We start from the raw sequence: 23032 nt of genomic DNA, 5'->3' as shown, positions 1-23032 counted from the left end.
ACTCCAGTTCTGCTGGGAGGGAACTGAGAATTCATCCAGTTCACTGACATTTCTGCCCTGGAATCAGCCTTCCAGCTAGACAGGAAGGGTGCCAATGTGCCCTGCATGGAAAGCAGAGCTCGCACACTCTGACTCTCTGCTACCTTGTGTCCTTGCAAGGACAATAGCCACTGTGGGGGGCAGAAAAAAAAAAAATCACACCAATCCAGGTGACGTTTCCCCACTTTTATTAATATTAATTTACATAGTTCCAGTTTGGTTTCCATACAGACATATACAAATAGGGAAAAAATAATTTCTATTTACATCATTAAGTTATTTAATTAGACTTTATAAAAAACCAGCTCTTTCTACATTAGTGTCCTTATTTTACAGATAATACAGGTGAGTTAATCTTCATCTCATTCACATTAACAGGGTAATGTACACTACCAGCCCCACACGGGTCCATGAGTGATCCAGAGACAATACTGCAAGGATCTGTGCCATATTCAGTGCCTGCAGTACCAGGCAAATCAGTGTGTGAGAGGCAGACAGTACGCACAAGTCTCCTGTGTGTTACGAGGAATAGCTTCCTGGCCCAGACTGCTGTGTTCTGCAGACCGTGCTGCGGGGGCCAGGCTGGTGTAGTGTTTGTTCGTTAAGAGGCACATCAGTGCAGTGCTGAAATAGATCCTGTGTAACGTACACTACCAGCACTCCGTGGATCCCATGGATGGCCCAAGACCACTGCTCACAGATCCCATGTAATATTCACCACAGATGCTCCACAAAGCCCTGAGTAGCACGTCACCAGCCTCTCGAGGAGTTCCGGGTAATGGGGTTACTCGGCAGTGACCCCGTCCAGGTTCCAAAGACGCCCAGTGTGTAAACAGTAGATAGAGGGGAGCCAGGGTCACACAATGCTGGCGAGTTCCGTGGAGTCCGAGTCGCTGCTGTTTTCCTCCTCCCTGGGAAGGGAAGGATTGGTGGGCATCAGACAGGAATGGCCCGCCTCCCTCCAGCTGGTATCCCAAGGCAGAGAGTGCCCTGGGCTCGAAAGCAAGGGCCAGTGAGCCAGAGGGGGTTAGCGAGGGATTGTTACGGGGAAGGGAGCCCTCCTCTTCACTGCAGGATGGGAGCAGTCGGGTCAGTTTCCCCATTTGCTACCAACGTCTCTGGGCTCTGGAGTGAACTGTACATTCCCCTCTCCAGCCCCATTCAGCCACTGGCCTTTCTGCCCAGACTACTAGCAGGGTGACAGAAGAGCCATTTCTGCCAGGTGGACACCTTTCCCTCCACTAGGAACTGGACGGAGGCCCGACCCCCTTGTAACAGAGGCCACCGAATGGTTGTGAAATGCTCAACAGGTTTCTCAACTCTGTTCGGGAGCAGATTAAAATAGGGGCCTTCTAGGGAAAGGCTTCGTTTCCCAGGCCCAGCTGTAATGCCAGTTTCTGCCCCCCCCCCCTCCCCACTTCTCTCAGGCTCCACCAAATCAGTAAATGCAGCCCTGAGCCGGGCCTGGGGGAAGCAGCAGAGACCGCCCGCTCCCGTAGCGGAAAGCCAGGCAGCAGCACCGCCACAGCCACGGGAACAGGCAATGCACAGCACTCCATGTATATTTATGTTCATTGCAGTACTTTACCATCCCACAGCAATGTACGAGAGGCAGTGCCGCGGCTGGGGGAGTCCTGCTCCACCTCTAGTGATATGCTATGCCCCTGGCATCTTATGACTCTGCAGCCCTCAGATGTTACCTGCTGGGTGGTGCCACTGAGCAGTGTGGCAGGGTCTCACAGCCACCCGTCAAAGGGCAGCTGGTGCGTTAGGGCTGCAGGTGTGCTGAGGCTAGCTGGAAGTACATATCCTCATGGGAGAGATTGTCAGCCTCCTACGGGCTGAAGGACTAGCCACCTGCAAAGCCAGGGCAGGTTCTCCCAGCACTGCAGCTGGTCAGGGCACTAGTGAGAACCGTTGTCCTTCCCCATCACTCTCTTCTGGAACTTGCTCAACCCAATGAGTGCAGTCCTTCCCCCGCAGCACAGAGAGGACCGTGCCAGCCATTACCTTAAATTCTGTAGGGCCTTCTTGTTTTCCCTTCGCTTGTCCTCGTCGATGGGGTACAGCTTGAATAGGAGCAGGCCCAGCAGGATCAGCCCCACCGGGGCTGCCGATACCAGCATCTTCAGTGTGAATTTCACCTCCTCGGGTTGGGAGCAGCCCCGGGTCTTATAGCCTGCAAAGCTAAGAGAACAGGAACTGTCAAGCAAGGGAAATGCTGAGACTATTACCAACCTCCTCTCTCCACACCAGCTCAGTCCTAGCTCTCCAGAGGTACCTCTCAGGGGAAGAACTGCCATGAGATAGCTCAGGATTCCCAGGGAAATTACTGCTGAGCCAGCGTCCGCTGGTTTAGCATCACATCAGCCCTCCTCCATCTAGCAAGGAGCATCTCCTCCTCCAACCCCAAAGCCAACAGCCATCATGGTCGAGAAGCTCACAGCTATGCGGTCTGTTCCATCCCCCTGATGGAGCAAAGCCAGCCCAGTGATGAAGCACTGCCCTGCTTCATGGGGGTGTTGGGAGGAGAAAAATCAATCAAAGGCTGGGACGTGCTCTGGCCAAGGGGCTGGCACAGCAAGAGGTAGCACCTCAATTCACTACCACAGAGAAAGGCCAGTTCCTAAGATTTCTCCTTTTAGGGCTTATTCACTGCAAACGTGGAATGAGCCTCCCTCCTAGCACAAAAGCTGCAGGGGAGATGCACCTGGAGCTGCCTTCAGTGCCAGCCTCTGGACATCTAATCCCAATTCCCTTCATGGTTTTGTAGCTAAAAATGGAGAAGCTCCAGACTGCAGGATCTGAGAGAAGCCTTCCTTCTCTCTTCCAGCTACCAGCTCTCCTAACAAGCCTCCCTGCCTGCAGGCTCGACATGCTGAAAGGACTCACTCTAAGCTGAGTGTGGAGATCCCCAGAGACACCCCGGAGGCGAACTTGGTGAAGAAGACGTAAAAGGAGAAGAAAATAGCTTCATGGCCACGGGAGTCTGGGTGCTGGAGGTTGAAGTCGTCTATGACATCTGGCAGCATGGACCTGAGACGAGAGAGGAGAGTGTGAGAGCCTCAGACAGAGGCTAACGAGACCTTCAAGTCTTCAGTGGAGCCCACACTTGCCCTTCCAAAGCAGAGACATGGGAGGTCCCCACCCACAAATTACAGACTTCCAGTTACTTCCCCTCCAATAATGGTACAGAGGGGCAGAGACCTGGGAAAAGGCCATAGATTGTGGGTTCACCTTCATACTGAAAAGGCCCACAATGCCCTGCGTACTGACAAGAGAAGGCTCAGGAATCTCCTCATCCTGGATCCGATGCCCAGAGCTAGAGACATCAGCCCAGACGTCACAGCTTTTGCATCAACAGGTGTCTACCAGCCTAGCAGCGATAGAGAATGCGGGATAGTAGTTCTGTGGCTGCCTGAGCCTGGAGCCCTCACACTCACCATGGCAAGAGGAAGGCAGCAGCGACACTGATCCCAGCTGCAATGGCCACAACGTAGGTGACGATCAAGTTACTCTCCAGAACGACAACCATGATGAGGAAGGGGATGGCAGACTGCGGAGCCAGGAAAGAAGAGAGGTGTCACCTCACCCGCCGGGCAGCAGATAATCAAGATGGACCTGATGAGCCCATTGGCCTCCCCCATCTTCCCTCTCGTGTGAGTTTCAGCACTTGGAGGTGCTGGCTGATAGGGTAGGATCTACCCACAGCATAGGCAGCAGTAACGCAACCTCTCTAACACTGTCCTACCAACATCCTGCCCTGGAGGGCCCACTTCCCAGGCTCAGAGGATAATTCAGTCTCCATGGCCCAGACTGTCCTTGGACTCTCTGCTGTCACTACCAAGAAGTGCCCTTTGTGACACCACTAAGAAGTAGAGAGAGGCCAGTGAATGAACATCAGGTGATGGTGGTAACTTCTGATCACTCCTGACCCTATTTGGAACCGCTACCTAGAGGGGTGAGGTTTAGATCCCCTGCTCTGGTCTTTCCTCACCTCCACTTGCTAGGATTCCCTATGAGGCACACAGCAACAAACCACTCTCTGCCCCTCTCTGTGACCCCAGGAGACTTACTCACCGAGATCCCAACATACACAGCAGTTTTCTTCCCAAAGTGCATAAGGAACCATTGCCAGAGGGGGATAGACAAGGTGGCAGAGAGCTGCAAGAGAGAGAGGGGAAAAGACACATGACTCTGGCCAATCAGTCTCCATAGATGCCTTGTCCACCAGACAGGTGTTAACCTCTAATGCAGCAGGAATGGAGTTGGTTGGGGTGTCAGCCTGAGGTCAGGCTTGGATGCACGACAGATGAATTTGGACCCTCTTTTGCCTGTGGTTTGGAGCCCCCTCGGGTGTTTCACTCAACCACACAAGCCTCCAGCCACAAGACCATCCTGGCTCTAAAGGACCTTCTCAAAGCCCACCTAGACTCGCTCTAGCGCCTTTACAGAAGCAGTCTGGCAAAGCCCGTCGGCTCGTCCTCAGAGGGCAAGTGTTGTAAGAGAGTCTATTCTGGACCAGGTCTGATGAACGTTTGTGACAACTTTGCCAGGCTGCTCTGAAGCAAGACAGCCCCTGCCTTGCAGGGAGCCAGCCTAGAACAGAAGAGACCAACAGGCTACCGCCAGACACGACCAACATCCTGGGTTAGACCAGGCACTGGGTCTTCGTGGGGCCAGGGAGATGCATTAGGCTATGGGATTGGTCTCTTGCTTCCATTGATTTCGACCCCTTGCATTTCCTTAGACCAAGGGGCGGGTTTTCTTTCTTTCACTGCCTTTCTGGCAGGTTAAAGTGTTTCACGCCACAATGCTCCCCCAGCCTCCTCCCCCATTCTATCAACGTGCAAAGGGTTCCCAGACAATCCGCTCTGTTCCCTCCATTCAGCGCCTCCCTGCAGCCACCACTCAGGGCTCTTTTTTTCCCCCCCTCATGGAAAGAAGAAAAAAAATGGCAGAGTTTGGACAAAGGGCCTGCATGGCTTTTATTCTCCCCTCTTTCATGGTCGGCTTCAAATGCAGACAAAGGACTCACTGTTCTTGCCAACTGGCCATGTCTTTCCAGGAGCCACGTTAAGTAACTTGTTACCCCTCCCCTCACTCCTGGTGCAACCTCCAGTCACCTTCCCCCACATGCCAGGCTCTTACAGCTCTGATCTCCCCTCACCACCCTGCTTCTCACCTGGGGCTCCCCATCTCGGCTTCAGGCTCTCAGACCACTACAGTCAAGTCTCCGCCCCCACCAACCAGTGGGCTCCCGAGTATAGAAAGGAGGAGACAGCCAGGTGAAGGGGACAGCAATTATTATTATTATTCATGTTTATTACTGTATTGTCTAGCGACCCAGGGAGATCAGGGCCCCATTGTGCTCAGCTCTGTACAGTCAGTCTCGCTACCTCCAAGAGCTGACAGTCTGCCTAGTGCAGGAAGGCAGGGTCGGGGGAAGGGGTGCCACGTACTCGCACACTCGATACGTACCATGATGGCCAGGAGGATGTTCTGGAATTCGTTGCGGAATCTCAGGGTGTAGGTACAAAACAAGGCAAAGTTCCCTTCCAGCAGCTGGGGAAGGAAACAGACATGGGAGGTCAGCAGAGCAGAACGGAACAGGGAGATTCCCCCTTCCAGAGGGACAATACACTGAACAGCCTCCCACAGAGAAATGGGATTCCCTGCAGCCCCCAGACCCACCCCACGGGGAAAACGCTGAAGTGGTCTAGCTGGATCCAGTGCACAGACGTGCTCGGGGCTGTACAAACGCAGCCGCTGCTGTAGGCAGGCCTTGAGTGTATTGTAGCGGGAAAGAAATTCCTCCACCCCTTCCAAGGGGACTCAGCAAACAGGTCTAAGATTCCAGCACCCTTCGCCCTCAACGCATCAACTCAGGAATTCCCTCTCTGGGCAGAGATTGTCTGGATACATCTGTAAACATGACCCAGGCCAGCAGAGCGGCAGGATCAAAGAAGGGCTAGGTCACAGGAGGACAGGTACCGGCACTCGCATCATGCTGGGAAGGTGACCGATCGCTATGGTAGAAGGGTGCTGGAGACAGGAGGAAGATGGAATAAGGATTCCGTCAGCCCCCTCAGCAGAGGAAGAGAGCGAGCAGGCACAATCCCACATTTACCAGCAGCATGAAAAGCAGCACATATTTCACCTCCAATCAGGGCGGACGGCCCACCTCGGCTGCTGCAGGAGATGCCACAGGCCTTGATGTTATCTGCCTTTGGGCAGATTTCTAGTATTTGACCCCCCCACCCACCCCTTGCTATCTTACAGGTCCATCTGACAGTCCTCAGTCATGCATTTCCTCCCACATGGTCCCTCCCCAGGCAGTTCCTCACCATGAAGGCGAGGGAGGTGAAGAGGAAGCCAGCAATAAGCTTGATGTAGGCACCGTGTTTCATCACCAGCTTCAGCCCCCGGAAGAAAGAGATGGGTTCATCCGACTGGAGCTCAGAGGCATCTGGGGAGCAGAGCAGGATCAGCAAGTGATTAGACAGCCTGGCATAACGGGTCCCAATGCTATAACAGTCAGGGGTCCCATTACTGCAGTACACTGGGTATTGAAAAGGCACCCCTGAGACTCAGTATTAGCCAGCCTTCGCTAACCTCCATAACAGTGATCTTCCCAAGTACGATGAGACATCCCATCCTCACCACTCCTGTGAGGCAAGTCCCCATTTTAGAGACAGGGAAACTGAGGCACCGACCAGTTAAGTGATTCACCCAAGGCTATGCAGAAAGCCAGTGGCAGAGCTGGGACTAAAATTCTAAAGTTCCTGGCTCCCAGATCTCTGCTCCCCTTTGTCCCATGATCAGTAGGACACTGCCCCAGGGAGGGTGTCCTGTTAAGAGTGGGGAGAGCGGGATGAAACCCAGCTGGGCTCAGAAATAAATCCCATAAATGCCATTGTTATCACGGCTATGGAATAGCCCGAGTCCAGCCAGCATATTGGAGGCCAGACATTTGCTGCCTGGCTTTGGCTGACAAACACTGACACAGGTAAATACTGGGCAGGAAGACAAGTTCTCCTAGATGGTTTCCTGCAGTAACAGGGTCCCTTTGAGATTCTCCAGTGAGCCGTGCCACCTTGCCACTGACACAATCTTTCCATGGAGGTATTCACACAAGAAATGGGTCTCTGAAGCTGTGTCCCCCCCACTCCCACTCCATACCTATCCTGGTTTACATTAACCTGGACTCCCACTTGCCCTAGTTTTGCTGATAAGCAGCTGACAACAGCACCAGCCAGGAAGAGAGGAGTGGGAGGGGCAATTACTTCAACTCCCAGGGAGAGTTAGGATCCAGGCATCGAACTGGGTGAAGAAACCAAGGCAAGACCCCATCAAGCCCAGGACAGGATCCTTTGCATTCACACCGTACACCCCTCCCCAGCCTACGCCCTTGAATGGAACCCTACTCCCTCCAGGGCTTCATGTGTGTAACAAGCGCCCTGGTCTCTGCTCTTCATACTGGAACATGTTGGTTCAGCGCAGGACGGGCAGCGTTCCCAGTTCGTGTGGAGCTGAACTTCCCTCCCAGATCTGAATTAAGAGCAGGGTTGGGAGCCAGCGTGGGGTGTGTTCAGTTAACATAGCAGGGAGAGTGCCTGCCAGGGGAGGGGCTGTTTGAAGAACGTGCCTTCTAAACATGGCTCAGGTTTGAATGGCCTGGATGACTTCAGTTCAAAGGCACTTGGCTCACAAAGGGGTGGATTTAAAGAGATCAGTATAAAAAATTGTCTGCTCCTGGCGGGCTGGTTAAAGCCAGAGAATGACCCTGGGTGCAGCTTTGCCTAAAGCAGGTGATGACAGCTTGTAATAGAAATTCCCATCTCCTGCAATTTCCCCAATTTCCATGTTTGTTCCCCGCTTTCTGCCCATATGATTAGGGGAAAGACTTGTGGCTAAGGATCCATTGTTCTAGCCCCTCTGAAACAGGCGAGATGACCCATGTACAGGGTCCAGCCTGGTCTGTTGCTTGGAAAGCCCTTCTAGACTCTGGACATTGCAAATGCCAATGCAAGGGCCTCCCTCCACCTCCCGCACTCACCTCGCTTCTCCCTCACGCCCAGAAACAGGACGATGGCGCAGAGTATGTAGATCCCACCAATGACTCCCGCTGCCATCATGTAGGCGTTTCTCTGTGCAAGACAGATGCAGGTCCAGTTAGCGAGGCTGCTCCACCAAGCCCCTTCTTACCAGCCGCTCTCGGGGAGCTCTAGACAATGGCGCAGGCTGTGTCACGCGTGCGCCAGCAGAACCGGACGGAGCTCTCGCTACAGACTAGGGTGGGGCAGAGTCTATGCTGTGCTATGGGGCTGCATAAAAAGCTCGCTGCTCCACCCCCAATAATGCCATGGGATCCTGAACAATGGACTTCCCTCTCTGCAGCCAGTTCTCACCATAAACAAAGGGACCATGCACCCTACAGGCACCTGGATTTGCTTCTGCAACTGAATCCAGTTCCAATGACCCACGAGGCTGTACTGTATTTTAGCTCCATATCTGTCGCATGGAGATAAGTACCCCTAAGTTCCTAAGGTACCCTAAATTCCTTAGTTACACAGCAGCTAGTGGGACCCAGCCTCAGGGTGCAGGGATTTCTCTGGAGGGAGGGCAAAGCGACTCAGCACATGATTTTCACAGGCTTTCCTGCCTCCAGAGTCTGGCTGAGGCTGCAGTGAAAGAGGAGTGTCCCTGAGCAGGGGGAGGATGAGCGGTCAGAGTGCCACAGACCTACCGTGTCTGTGATGGAGCCGGCATCACGGGTAACGTTCACCTCCTCCATGGCCACCGAGGAGTTAGTGACGCCAAAGAGGCGGGAGTCCTGAATGCACGGCGTGTCCACCTGGCCCACGATCTGCCCCTGGATAGCCGTGCCTAGCACGGTACCCAGCACCTCCACCGTCATACCTGAATAGAGGAGCCAGGTGGGTCATTACTGCTTCAATGCCCTGGCCCAGCAGAGTGAGGAGAGCGGTTGCTAATGCCTGCTCCTCCAGAGGCAAACATCTGGATGTCTACACATTCCTAACGTTAAAGCCATCAAGTGACACACTGTGCCCACCCAGCCAGAGAGGAGAGCAGTTGCTTCTCCAGATCTCCAAGCCTATGGGAGGAAGGTATCCCCATTGAGGGAAAACAGGCACAGAGAGGGGAAGGGATTTGCCCCAGGTCACGCAGCAGCTCAGCATCAAGGCTGGGAACAGAACCCAAGAGCTCCAGATTCCCAGTCTCCTGCGCTAGCCACTGTGCTCTCCAGCGGACAAACTACCATACCAGCAGGCAGAGTCCCGTCCAGACAGACTCATGCCATGAGGCTGGTTAGACGTGGATATTAAACCAAGGGTCCCTTTAGTCTAATAAGTGGGATCGGAGAGAGCTGCAATGCAAGAGAGGCGCAGGGAGCTTGGAAGCCTTTCAGAACAGGATCCTCATTGCTAGCGTGTACATGTGCAAACACGCTTTGACACATGGCTGTACACCTGCAGATCTTACACACATCCTGCAGCAGCAGCAGGGGACACTCCCCTACACACACGCCTGCACATGTCGTGGACAGGGTACATAATGGAGAAACCTGGTGCCTCATAGCGACCAGCAGCCAAACCCTGGGAGCATATACACTTCTGTGGCTGCACCCAAGCCGCGGGAGTGGGAAAGCACTGACACTGCAATGGTAAGGGAGACGGGAAGGGCTCTTACGATAGGCGGTAGCGGAATCCCGTTCGCTCTGCTCCCTGCTGATGAACATCGTGAGCGCTGAATAGGGAACATGGAAGCACTGCAAGGAGAAATGGGGCAGATGGGAAGAGAGAGACAGTTAACCCTTCCAGGCACAGACATTCATGGATGTCAAGGGAATTCATGCTACAGACCACAATGAGATGCTGACAGCAGACCATAGGCTGAGTGGGTTGGAAGATTCTTTTGCGGGAAGGAAATTCCATCCAGGTACAGACTATCCTCACTCCCCTCCGTAATGCTCCACCCCAGCCAGGGCTGGCCTTGGAGGGGTCCCCCAAACTGCTGGAGGGAGGAGGAGATGAGCTATGACTTGTCTCGCCTCTCCGGTCCCTGCAGCAGATCAGCCAACAAGCTGGCCCCATGGCCAGAGGCACGTCTGTGAGTTGTAGAATCAGGACGGCGGGAAACCCAGATGACACTGGTGGTCCAAGGACAGCCTTTATGGATGCTCTCAGCCGCTCACTCCTTTCAGGGTGGCTTGTGCCAACCCTGCCATTGTGGCACCACTCCTTGGCTCCTTCTCCCCCCTCCCCATCTCCCCCCAAAAAAGAGTCCAGTTGTGTGCATGGAGGGTGGACTCACCGTCACAAGGGTCTGGAACATGCAGTAGAAGAGAAGATACCACATCACTTGGCCACTCGATATGTCTGGCACAAACCATACCAGGAAGTAGGAGATCACAGCGAATGGAGTGGAGAAGATGATCCTTTGGGGGAATGAGAGAGAGAAAAAACATCAGCATGAACAGCGACAAGCATCCACCTTCACAGCAGCTGGGCTGATACAAGGGCCTTGCTCCTCAAGCTGCAGGACATGAGCCAACCCAAGAAGCAGTTCCAGCCCTTGGGAAAAATATTGTGCAACTGGGCGCATCGCATCAGGGAGTTCGCTTTGAAGTACCCTGCGTTGACTACCACTGGAGACAAGATGGTCTAGTAGCTGGACCACTGGTCCATTTAATGGGGGTAGGTACTTAGAAATGCAGAAGACAGGCCCATAAGAACTTCTGTATCTAATCAAACAGGAGCAGCTTTTCAGGCAGAATGGGACATGGGCACTTCTAACAGGGTCTTCCAGCCTGACTGATCACGTCCTCTGATGCTTTCCTCTTGCCGCCACCTCACTACCCCAAGTTAACCCGAAGCCAGAGACTGCTGAATGCCACATCACAGGAGCCCTGTGGGAGGATGCTGGTCCCATGATGCCCTAACACTGTACTGTGGCTGAGGACCCAACCTCTCAGGCAGATTCCCTTCCTGACTGCTGGCTCACGATTCAATGTGCAATTAGGCACCTGTCACTGAATTTCAAAGGGATCTGGGCACCTAAACCCCTTAGGCTCCTCTGAAGAGCTTGGTCTTAAATCTTGCCCCTACTTGCTCTAAACTGTGTGCTGCAATCCTGATCTCAGTCCCCATGGCCCTCTCCACAAAGGGGCAATTTAAAACACAGAACATTCGAGATGGGGAGAGAGAAGAGAGACAAGAGCTAAAGCGCTGACTGAGGTTTGCGGAGAAAGGCTTTGATCTCAGAGACCAAATCCCCTGCCTGGAGCAGCACGGGGCTGCTGGGCGAACAAGCCGAGGGGATGTCAGGTCAACGGTTTGTCTATTTGGAGGAGGGGAAATGATACGGGGCCAGAACGGGGTGAGGGATGGGGCAGAGCAAGGAGGTGAGAACCCATCTGCTCCCACAGAACATGTTTAAATGATTTAAGTTGTAAGCGCTCTGGGACCATCACCTACTTTTGTAGCCCACAGCGGGGCCCTGCTCCCAGTTAAGACTCTAGATGCTGCCATTACAAAACAGCACATGCAGCTGGGAGACTGTTTCCTAGCAGAGGTGTCCGAGAGCCCCTGAAACTCCTTGGGACCTGGATCTTGCCCTACCCATCCTGTCTGTACAAGATGAAAGGACAGGGCACCATCTCCATTCTTACTTTCTCCTTCTGTCCTTAGCTCTCATCTAAGTCGAGGAGTGCTCTGCACAGGAGGAGGTGCAAGAGCTTGATCGGCAGCCTTCTTTCCCTTCCTGGCTAGCTAGCATGCAGGAGCAAGGGTGGAGGAACCAGTTTGGGCAGCAAACTCTCTCTCCACATCCTAGCCGCCCAGAGGCTGAGCAGCAAGCAGCCTGGCTTGTCTTAGCAGGGCAGAGCTGCAAGGATCCCAGAATATTTTGCACACCAATCAAGCCTTCGGCCTGAGGGAGGGCGGGATAAGGCCCATCTCCTCAAGCAGAGACAGACATTGGTTAGCAAAGGAAAAGTTCATCTTCAGACCCCAGAGACTAGCCGGCTCCTTCCTTTGATCCGGCCTGAAGTGGGGAGAGAGGGAGGTGGACGTGGACTGGAAAGCAGGAAGCCTGCGTCTGGCTCCAGGAGCAACTCCTACACCTACAGTACCCGCCAGCAGAGCTCCAGGGAGCTGGTTCACTCACCGCTAGCCAGAACAAGAGACGGGAGCTGGTTTTAGAGCCCAAATCTTCCCCTCTACCCTGCAGTCAGCTTAGCAGACTGGCACTACCTGGGAATACTGCAGCAGCTCGGAGGCTGGGCACGGCCCACCAGCCCCAACCCAAAGCTTTATCCTTTTCGCTCAGTTGAGTCACACACATTGCTGTCCCCGGGACCAAGTGCCTGGGGAGCGTCCAGACTTTACAAGGGTGTGAATGTTAATTGGCAACTAAGGAAATGGAGGTGAAAATCCCTCCAGTGTAAATCTACCCAGAGAGAGCAAAGGAGATTCCCCACATCAGGAGAAAGGCACGGGTGAGGGGTCCTCCCACCTCACAATCACACGAAGGGAGTGGTTTGTCCCCCACCCATACGTCACCTCCACCGCAGGGACTGACAGACAGCTCCCGGGGCCCGTTGGAGGTCAGGCAGTAGCAGGGATAAGGCCTTTCCAGTTTCCATTCAGTATCACAGTATCCCACAGGGGAGTGGGAAGGGGCAGGGGGGAAGGTGGTTCAGAGGGAGGACATCCCTGTGACGGCACCACCAGCAAGAACTCATAAAGCGAGACACAAGCAGAATCCTCCAGGAATTTGGTACCTTGATCCATCCCATTTTTTCTGGGAAGGTCTGAATGGCCCCCCAATACTGTGGGGGGGGGAGGGGGAAGAAAGGGAATAGTTTCTACTTTGGAGTAAAGCGACTCCTACCCCGAATGGTGCGGCTAAGACTAGGTCAGTTCCATGGGGAAATGGACTGAAACATGCAGGCTGCGGGAATGCCTAGAAGCCCCCCATCAGACTCAGTGCCCCACTGGGCCAGGTTTTGCCCTTGCCGACCGACAGTCCCTGCCTCGTGGCATTTACAATCCCAGAGGAGTTCGAGAGAGGATCCAGATTTATTTTTTTCCTAGGGTACGGAGAGGAGAACGGGTCTCTTTCCTTTCTGGATTGACATGGCAAGACACGGAGTTAAATTTAAACTCTCAAGGTGCGAGACACTGTACCTAAGCACACTGTACAGCAGCCACATGGGGAGAGATACATGACCCGACATTCACATTTTTCCCTGCGTCTGTCATTTCCATGGGGCGCGGAGCAAGCGAGTGTGATGACGAGGCCAGGAAGCTGTGGAAAGCACAGAGCCCGGCTGCCACTCCTCTCCCATCGCGTCTCGCGCACATTGAGTCATTCAGAATTTCCACAAACTTTTACGCAGATCTGAAGCTCCGGGAGCAAACACATTCCCAGGCCTGCTGTGGAGGGGGCACCCAAGCAGTGCAGCAGGGATGTGCTGGAAAGTTACAAACAAGGGTACATTTCGGATGCCTGCTGGGCAGACTCCCCCCCCCCCCCAACCCCACTACTTGGGCATCTGGGAAGAGAGTCATGTGCGTGGGCTGGGTAGCTAAGGAATCAGTAGATCAGTTCACCCTGCCTCCCACCCTGCAGCCAACACTCATGCTGCAGCTTCCAGCCAGGAGACTGACTCCTAGTAACCCCCGAGCAGGACTGTGGCAATTAGCTGAGACATCTGAAACAGACTCCACCATGCTATGCCGCACACCCTGCCTCCCCATTGGCCAAGTCAGGATGGCATGTTCCTCTGAAAGCGGCCCCCCCCCCCCCGCCCCCGCCCTTAATCTTTAACTGTTTCCTCTGCTTGAACAGAATCATTTCCCTAGCTGCGGTATGGGGATAGGACACAGTATCTTGAGTTATCTGCAACTGAGGTTTGCAACAGGGCCTCTTAAATAAAGGGGGTGCTGAGAGCCCAAAATTCCCCCAGAAGAAGCGAGAGCAAGGCACTCAGATCAGAGGGAGCACATTGCTGGCTGGCACAGCTGTTAGGGTGACTTCAGTGAACAGAGAAGGAAATCCACGGACAAATTTGGGGGCACAGGGGAGCATATGGGGAATCCAAGTTTAAGAGACCAAAATTATAACAAGAGGGCACCAGAGAGGGACTTTTTTTTTTTTTAAATTTTGGTAAGTGAACTATCAAGACATTATATAGCTTACAATTTTATCCTGGGTTCTGGGGACACAAGCACCGCCCCTTGTCACCACACTCAGCAGAATACCAAGGGGACCTGATTCCACAGATTAAAAGGGTACAGCTGGGGGTAACATTTAGAATAGTTACCAATAAATTCCTTGGTAGATCTGCCTTGTTTATGAAGCAGGTTATAAGAGGATGTTGACGGGAGATCAGGGCTCATTAAAAGCAAGTTATACAAACTAACCCGGCAGAGATCTCAGGGCTATACAGATTAAAAATTAAGTATCATTCCTATTTTACAGATAGGGAAACTGAGATACACAGTGATAGAGGGCCCCAGCTAGGCCACCCTTGCCTGTGCTCAGGGAGGCCCATTTAAGTCAGTGGGATTGTCTATAGTTCTAACTATTTAGGGTCACCAAAAGGTGGCACAGTCAGGCACCCAGCTACTTGCCCAATGATACAGAGCGAACACGTGTAAAAGCCATGAATAGAAGCCACCATGCTCAACTAACTGCTCCCCTGCCGTAGCAATGAGGCAGGATTGCAAGGTCTAACACCCAGTACAATTTGAAGGGTGCAAGTATTGTTTGGTGGAATGTGAATATTAAGTCTCCTGTGACCATTCTCCCCAAGCCCAGCCTTAAAGGCAGGAGACTGGAGCACACCAGAGGACTCCAAGCATTTCTAGATGTTCAAATACAGAGCTATTAAAGAACAGCCCTCTGCCAGCTCTGCCTCAGAGCCCACCCAGAGAGCTGCTCGCTCCTTGCTCACAGCCATTCCTCCAGTTCCTAAGACCTCACAACACACACAGTGGGGAGGGAAACTATTTTTGGTCTATGTGTGAAGCCTGGTTTAGATCAACAAAAATAGGACACCACGTTTTTCCATTAGAACCCCAGGGAGCAGAGGGATGCAACCGCCAGCTGTGGGGAAAAGGACCAGTCCCGCTAATTTCCACCTCCCCATCTCCTCCACCCCCACCCACATTCTCTACTTGACATCCAGCAATGCTGCCAGGTGTTAGATCGACTGCCCTGGACACAGACGTTCGCTCTTTAGCCACAGGGCAGATGCAGGCCAAGCCTCCGAACACTGCATGGCTAACGTGCCTCCACGCTCACCCAGAGAGGCAGCAGGTGGAGATCAAGCCCCGGACTTCGTCCTAATTTCTCTGCCGACCTGTACTGCTGTTTTCTGTGAGCAGATACCTGCCTGCATGAAATCAGGTTGGGACTGGCTCATTCAACAGAGACCAATGAGCCACGGTTTTCAGCTGACTAGAACCCGGGCTCCTAGAGGGGAAAGGTGCCGCCTCCCCTCACCATGCTCTCAGTCCTCTGAACCATCTAGCTCCTGTCCACTCCCCACTCTGCTTCTCTTGGACGTATCCTGTCCGTGCAAGCACCTATAGTCCCGCTCGCCAAAGGGGGCGGGCAGAGAAGTGCAAAGCGAGAACCCATCTAGCCAGGAGAGAGCACGTATTGTCGCTGCCAACTCAGGCCCGGTCTCCAGTTGCTGCTTCCCCCCCCTGCAGAATCAGCTGTGAATCACGTGACTTTCTGCAACCCACTGACCCTGGCTGCAGAAGTAACAGGTGCATCAGAAACAGTCTTGGCTGCACACTCCCCCCCGCCCCACCATCCCATCCTGAATGGCTGGGATGGACAATACTGCAATGCCACCTGCTGCTCTGGAGACAGGCAGCTCTCACCTTCCAACTGCTTCATTCCCAACATAGGGCAGATTTGCCAGGAAACCCATCTGGACAAAAAGCCAAGTCTGACCCCCTGCAACACACGTATTTGAGCAAAGCCCTGCGGCTCTGTCCCCTGGAGACAGTAGTGTCTAATGGGCAGCCCACAGTGACAAGTGGAGGACCTGTTTCTATTCTCAGTGACATGGGTTTTACATCATCACCAGTTTTCATTGCCTTTAGTGGAGTTACTCCTGATTTACACGGATGAGAGAGGACTCGAGCCCAGTGCATGCTGGGATGGGGGTGAGGTTGATTTGAATAATCTTCGATGTCCTATCCAGGCTCCTCCCCAGCCCCAACCAGCTCCATGGAGAAGAACATACAGCTAAAATCATCTCAGAAGACGAGGATTCAGAACAGGCTACAGCTCTTGGAAGTCCCCCACCACTGCCAACAACGATTCAGTTCCTGCAATGGTAACAGCCCCGGTGTCCACTGATCTCTAGCAGGGTTTTCAGATACTGTGTGGATCAGACACGCGGGTCTGCTAGCACAGCTGAACAGTCATGAGCAGTGGGCGGAACTCTGTACACTTCCTTCATGGGGACACCCCCGTCCTGCCAGGGCAGGTGGCGATAAAAGCAGCTGTACCAACTTACATGTCTCACCAGCTGCAGAGTGTGTGTGTATATATCTCAATACACAAGCCAGAGGGACCTTCCCCTCCTCCCATCCCAACGACAACGTGTCGGAACACACTGTGCCTTCAGCCTGACGATTCACATGCCAATCTACAGACACGTGTTCCCTCCCCCACAGCCAACTTTACGAAGCTGTATCTGCCCCCCAGCCCTGTATCTCATTTCCCTCCCATCCCCTGTGCTCATGCAGTGCCTAGCGCAATGGAATCCCGGTCCATGACCAGGGCCACTCAGAGGATTCAGGGGGCCTGGGGCAAAGCAATTTCAGGGGTCTCTTCCATAAAAAAAAAAAAGTTGCAATACTATAGAATACTATAGTCTCGTGGGGGCCTCTGCGAGACCCGGGGCAAATTGCCTCACTTTTCCCCCCGGGGCAGCCCTATCCATGACTGGCATCTCCTCGGGGCACTACCACAATCCACAAATAATCAAAGGTCTGACTTATCAAGAGCTGGCTGAGTGCTAAGACTACCGCTTCCCAGGAGTGCTGAGAGGAGCGGCCACCTCTGTAACAAGGGATGGGGGGGGGGGGGTGGGAGAAAAGTCATCCCGAAGATCCATCAAAGAATGCCCCACAGGAGCATGCCCACCACCAGAAGCGCATTCTCATATCGCTCAGGGCCACAGAGCTTGGCACAGCTGCCAGTCCTTGCCCACGGCCCCACCGCAGGGAGTTCCATCCACACAGCTGCCCATGGGTCAATAACCACGGCATGGCGCCTCCAGCACAGCGGCAGAACTACAGTCGTTTCTGGGAGAGCGAGGCCCAGTTAACTACTGATTGCTGGGTTCATGGATTCCCACACTGCAAGATTTCCCCCTCAACTGTCTGGAAGCTGCAAAAAGGCCAAAGACCCAGATAACAGAGTTTCCCTCCTTGTCGCCAGGGCCTCTTCTCATCAGTCAGGCATCTTTCACAACTTATAAGCCATCTACAGATTACTCAGCCTTTTGCGGACTGTTCCATTCCACTCACCGCACAGACTTGAGATCTATTCCCAGCTCGGACTCAGACCTCAGGCAAGTTCCTTTCCTTTTCTGCGCCTCTGGTTCCCCACATGTAACACGGGGAGAACATTAACCCTTCTTTGAGGTCTTCAAGTGGGGCGCAAGAGGCAAATGCAGGGTAGCCAGTGTGAGCCTCTACTCTCTAGAAGGCCCCCAGGATCCTAAAGCCAATCTGGAAGGGCCCTGCTGCCGTTGTGTCCGAGGGAACCCAAGCTAGTCCTTGCTGAGCCCCAACCTCAAAATCTCAAACTCCAACAAGCTTCCCTTACCAGGGCATCAGGCGTCCGAGGCGGCTCCAAGGGGTTTTAGTGATGAAGAAACCCACCATGGGGTCGGTGATAGCATCCCATGCTCGACCCACAAAGAGGATGATGGAGGCATAGAAAGGGTCCAGCTGTTATAGAAAGAGAGGACAGCATTCACTTGGAGAGCCTTGGAAAGGAGCCAGAGACCCCATGACCCCGAGGCTGTCAAAGCCCCTTCCCCCGGCTGATTGCTTTTCCTGAAGATCTTAGTCTTGATCTTTAGCATTTCGGAATAGAGCAGGTGCACACAGGCCCCTCCTCTACATGTTTCCAGGGTGGCTCAGAGGCAAAGGGAGTATCTGACCCTTCTCCCCCTCTTTGAGATGGCTACCCTAAGGGCGGGTAGAGGCAGCCTGCAGCTGGAAGTAGGATTTCAGTCCATCCCGTCCTACCCATTCCACACTAAACTCTTGGCAATTTCATTGCAACAGACATCAGCTAAACACCTCCAGTGTTCCGTGTCAGCTTAAGTCTGCCCCCAGGTCTGCCCACAATCCCATTTGAGACAAGGATATAGGAGAAGCCATCACCTTTCCATCCTAGCTACATCCAGAACATGTCACAAGCATGGCCAGCAACAGCTTCCTTCCCAACCCACACCCGCCATCCCATCAGGATATATAGCTCTCTGCAGATACCAATCCCAGCACCAGACCCTCCTTCAGCACCGGAAACAGAACAGCATCTAGGCCCAATGCTCCTACTTTGCATGCACATAACAGATGTCATTAGATGTTAACACTCAGAGAGGAAGGTCAGTATTATCCCATTTTACAGATGGAGAAAATGGAGGCACAGAGCAGTGCACAAGGTCACACAGGACATCGGTGGCAAAAATGAGAGTAAAAACCCAGGAGACATTGCCCCCCAATGCTAGCAACTGTGAATCCAGCTCTAAGCTCGCTGAAGAAATCGCTCCAATCTGATCCATGTGTCCTTTTTTCTGGAGGAGAATTTGCTCACATTTTAGAAATGCAGAGCAGAATTTTCTGGCTTGAAGTTTGGCACCTAAATCCATATGTAGGCACCAGAATTTCAGGTCACTTTCCCTCCCTCCCCCCGCCCAAGGGCGCTCAATTCTGTTTGCATTCAGTAAGAATTCTGTACTCTGCAACTAATTCCTCCAACCAAGCTACTTCAGTGTGAAAATAAGGGGTCATGCTGCTCACTCTAGGCACCCAAGTTTGAAAAGTGCCCTTTTTTTTTTTTTTTGACAGAAACCCTCCCTGCTAAAAGCCCATCTGAAAGGGACACAGCACTGGGAGCAGAGCTAATCTGAGACTCATTCTAAGACAACACTGAAAGTTACTGTGTGGGAAAGCCCTGGGGGGGGGCGGGGCGGGAAGTTCCCCCCCATATGACTCACAGCTCTGAACTCACCTATCACAAGAGCACCCTGTATTTAAATCCCACCTCTCACCATCAGCTGCCTTCCAGCAGTCAGCTGATTAAGGCAATGGCAAGCCCCTATACCTGAAACCCCCAATGCTACAGCTCCTAGGAAAGGAAGCGCCTCAGCTACAAGCCAGACAGCCTGGAGGCATCTCTCTAATCCGGCACCTGCTCTGCTTTATACATAAAGGGAACCTCAGTCTGCTGGGCAAGTAGAAAAACCCACCAGAGAACCTCACTCCCCATCTCTCTCCATCCTGTGCTTCTGCTTACAGGAGACTATAAGCGTGCTAAACCCTGTATCCCAAGATCAAGTCAGAGTAAAAATAGCCACTTAAGACGACTAGATCACAATGAATGCATTTTGGATTAAGAGAATCTCATGCTTGCATCCGGAGCCCCCAGGTATTACCCCGATGCTGGTTACTCAGCACCAGGCAAGCCAGCCTGGCTGAAAGAATTACCTGTGCAACATCCAGCAGGTAGATCTGCAGGAAAAATCCCAGGGCGCAGCCAGTGATCTGGTAGGGAGCACCACCAATGGCATAGCACAGTTTGCTGCACACAGATAGCTTCTCTTTACTTTCCTTCTGCAAAAGAAATGAAAGACAGCAGCTTAGTAGGCCTGGCCCTAGACAGTCAGATCAACAACCACCAAGTGTAGGGAGCTTCCCCCTCCCTCAACCGCTCCCCCACGTCCACCTGCAACCTAGGACCACAACAGAGATTACAAACAGCCCTCCAGGCTCTGCTTGCCCACAGGTCTCCGCTTTGCTTGTGAAGAACGGAACAGCCCCTCACATTTCAGTTCGACAGTCGAGGACACGGTGAATGTGTGTCAACTTATCCAGGACAATATACAGCTCGTCCAAACTCTGCTCGTTTAACTTGCGGTCCTCTGTTCTTACTACTAGATCTTACTACTAGATCTGCCTTCCATGGTCAACGATCAGTGCTTCTGACTGAACGTGCCAAGGAAGGGAAGCTCAGAGAACAGATTTCAACAGCCTGATTCAGTGGCTTTTAAGGCCCCGCTAGCACTGAATACAAACTGCTCAGATCCCCTGCTTAAATTGAGCTCGGCAGGCCATCCATCCTACTGCCATCCCAGGCTCTTCGTTCCCTCATCCTCATGTCTCTCTCTCAGAAGATAGCAATCCAGAATCCATTCCAGCTAGCCAGATCCTTTACTTTAAACAGAGGGCTTGGAATTCAAGGGAGAGTCAAGCAGCATCCAAATAATTTCTCCCACTACTCATACTCCAGAAGGCTGTAGTGTATTTAACTGCTTGTTTAAGTGAACATACAGGCTCAGCGCCTCCAGATTTACAGCTAACAGGGGGTCGGTTTTGCCCATCACACAGAATAAGCCAGAGCGGTTTCCATTTGCTTCTCATATCTGGCAGAGCCTCTGAACCTACAATGATCTGCAGGCAAAAGGGACAGACAATGCGTGTGCAATTCCTCAGCCTCTCAATGAAAGCCTCAGAATCCGGAGAGTCACACCAGGGCACCTGCTCCCTGTCCCGTCAGTTTATGTGGCCTTCTCAAAATGGTGGGTCTTAACTAAGAGATGGGGGGTGTCCCCTGGGGAGGAGATGCAAATGAAGCAGAGAGCCACCAGGCCAGCTATGGACAGGCGTGATGTCAAAAATTAATTCTGCAAACTGATACCATCACCAAATTCGAGCGACAGCTGCATCGAAACACACAGAGAGGGCAGACAAAGCCCTGGGACATTTGGGTTAAATTAAAACCAAGAGCTTTGATGGCACATGCAGAGTTCTCCCATGGGAAAGTGGCATTGCAAGGAGCGAAAGAAGATGCATCGACAATTTTCGTGGGGATGAAGTTGCTAGTTCGCCACTTTACACAACACAGACACACCACATGGACTCTGGCAATACCCCTAGCAGGCCAGTTGGGAGAGAATCATTATTATTAACTGTGTTACCAGACAGCTTATTATTGGACCAGGGCCTCATCGCGCCTGGTGCTGTACGAACCGGGAACAAAACGGCCTGGCTTCCAATCAAGAGACAGACAGACAGAAACAGACAGACAGGGAATACAAGTGAACAATCAGACTATCCTGGTCAGCATGGGTTTGCCAATTGGACGCATTCCTGGAGATTCAAGGACAATTCTGGAGGGTTGGCATCCCTAGCTAGGCAGTCTATTGTCCGCAGGGCTAAGCGGGCAAAGCTGGGATGGTGATTCACTGTGTGGCCTTGGGCATGTGCCTCAGTTTCCCCCTTTGTATCAAGGGAATGGTATTTACCTACTTTGGAGGGGTGTTTGTAGCAAGGATTAGATGATGTGTGCAGAGCTCTGGGAAGATAACAAGTGGTCTATAAAGTGCTTAGTGCTAGGCTTCCCCGCTGGTAGGAGCAGGCCGGTGTCACAGCAGCTCTGGCTGTGAAAGGGAATCACCTCACACTTATTTATAAGGGGCCCATCAGACCAGTCCCTGGTGCACCCAGAGGCCGGGTGATAACACAGCCCCCTTCTCCCACTCCACTCCCCCCAGGGAGTTTGTCCAGAGACTGAAACTTAATGCAAACAACGCCCCAGAGCCCGGGCCAGCAGCGACCAGAGCCTCAGGCCCCAGCGCAGCCCCGATCCCGTCCCCAAGCCCAAAGCCGAGCCGGGCCAGGTATGTGAGCAAGGCGGGGGAAGGGTCGTTTTCAAGCAACCCTGAAGTCCCCCTACCCACGAGGCGGTTTGGCGGAGAGGGTCTCGGATCGCCTGGTGCCTCCCCCAGGACCCCCGCCCGCCTCTAGCTGGGGCGGGGGGACCGTTGCGGAGGAAGGACGCGGCTCCTTTAAGAAAAGTTTGCCCGGGCGTCTGATGAATGAACTTGGGCCGGAGCCAGCGGCGCGCCCGATCCCCGAGCTCCAGCCAGCCGGGTGCGGCCAAGGGCGAGCGGGGCTTTCCTGCACCCCCAGCCGGCCCCCTTCCCCACGGTTCCGACCCGGCTCGGATCCGACCCGGCGCCCCCAGCCCAGCCGGGGGGCGCTCCACACCGGTAAGTCCAGCCGCATCCTCCGGGCCAGCTCTCCCTCCCCCCATGGCCGGCTCGGTGTGTCCCCCGGGGCCCTTCCTCCCGGAGAGGAACTTTATCCCCCGCACCAGCCTCGATTCCCTTCCCCGCTCCCGCATGGCTCCTCCGGACCGCGCGCCCCCCACCTTGGCGTGCCGCAGCTCGGCCGGCTGCAGGAGGCTGGGCTGGAGCAGCCCGGTGGACGAAGCGCTTTCCGCCCCTTTGCCTTTGGCCATGGTCCCGCGAAAGTTGGTGCGAAGGAGCTTCCGAGCGTGGGGCCTGGGCGGAGCTGGAGCCAGGCAGCGGCAGGATGAATGAATGGGCCGTTTCTAGGCTGGGGTGGTTGCATTTAATTTCTCTCCCTATCACCTCCCCTTTTCCAGAGACACACCCCCTGCCCGGCCTCCCGGGCCCAGCCAACCCACGTTCCCCTTGGCGAGACCCACATAAAACAGACTCAAGGAACACAACACAACCCCCCCAATATTCATCCCCAGGGAGGCACTCGGCGTGGGAAACTGCGGCCCAGATTGTTTGGTAAATGAGCAGCTGACAGCAGGCTCGTCTTGGAAGTGTCATTACATCACTACAGCTCTGCTTGTAAGTTGTAATACACAGACAGGCCCAGGGACT

General features: G+C 53.5%; 1 protein-coding gene across 1 annotated transcript; it reads right to left on the bottom strand.

Moving 5' to 3' along the window:
* Nucleotides 1–204: 204 nt before the first annotated feature.
* On the bottom strand, nt 205–22718 carry MFSD2A (MFSD2 lysolipid transporter A, lysophospholipid). Its single transcript, XM_032789580.2, has 14 exons — nt 22546–22718; nt 19821–19946; nt 17929–18053; nt 10378–10501; nt 9754–9832; nt 8789–8961; nt 8099–8189; nt 6387–6508; nt 5521–5604; nt 4120–4203; nt 3483–3595; nt 2932–3075; nt 2050–2226; nt 205–950 (listed from the first exon to the last, which is right to left on the bottom strand). The coding sequence occupies exons 1-14, from the start codon at nt 22633–22635 to the stop codon at nt 896–898; spliced, it is 1587 nt and encodes a 528-aa protein (XP_032645471.1). The 5' UTR covers nt 22636–22718; the 3' UTR covers nt 205–895.
* Nucleotides 22719–23032: the final 314 nt, after the last annotated feature.

This window comes from Chelonoidis abingdonii, chromosome 25 (assembly GCF_003597395.2).
Source record: "Chelonoidis abingdonii isolate Lonesome George chromosome 25, CheloAbing_2.0, whole genome shotgun sequence".
Taxonomy (NCBI): Eukaryota; Metazoa; Chordata; order Testudines; family Testudinidae; genus Chelonoidis; species Chelonoidis abingdonii.
This window is presented reverse-complemented; position numbering and strand designations above follow the sequence as displayed.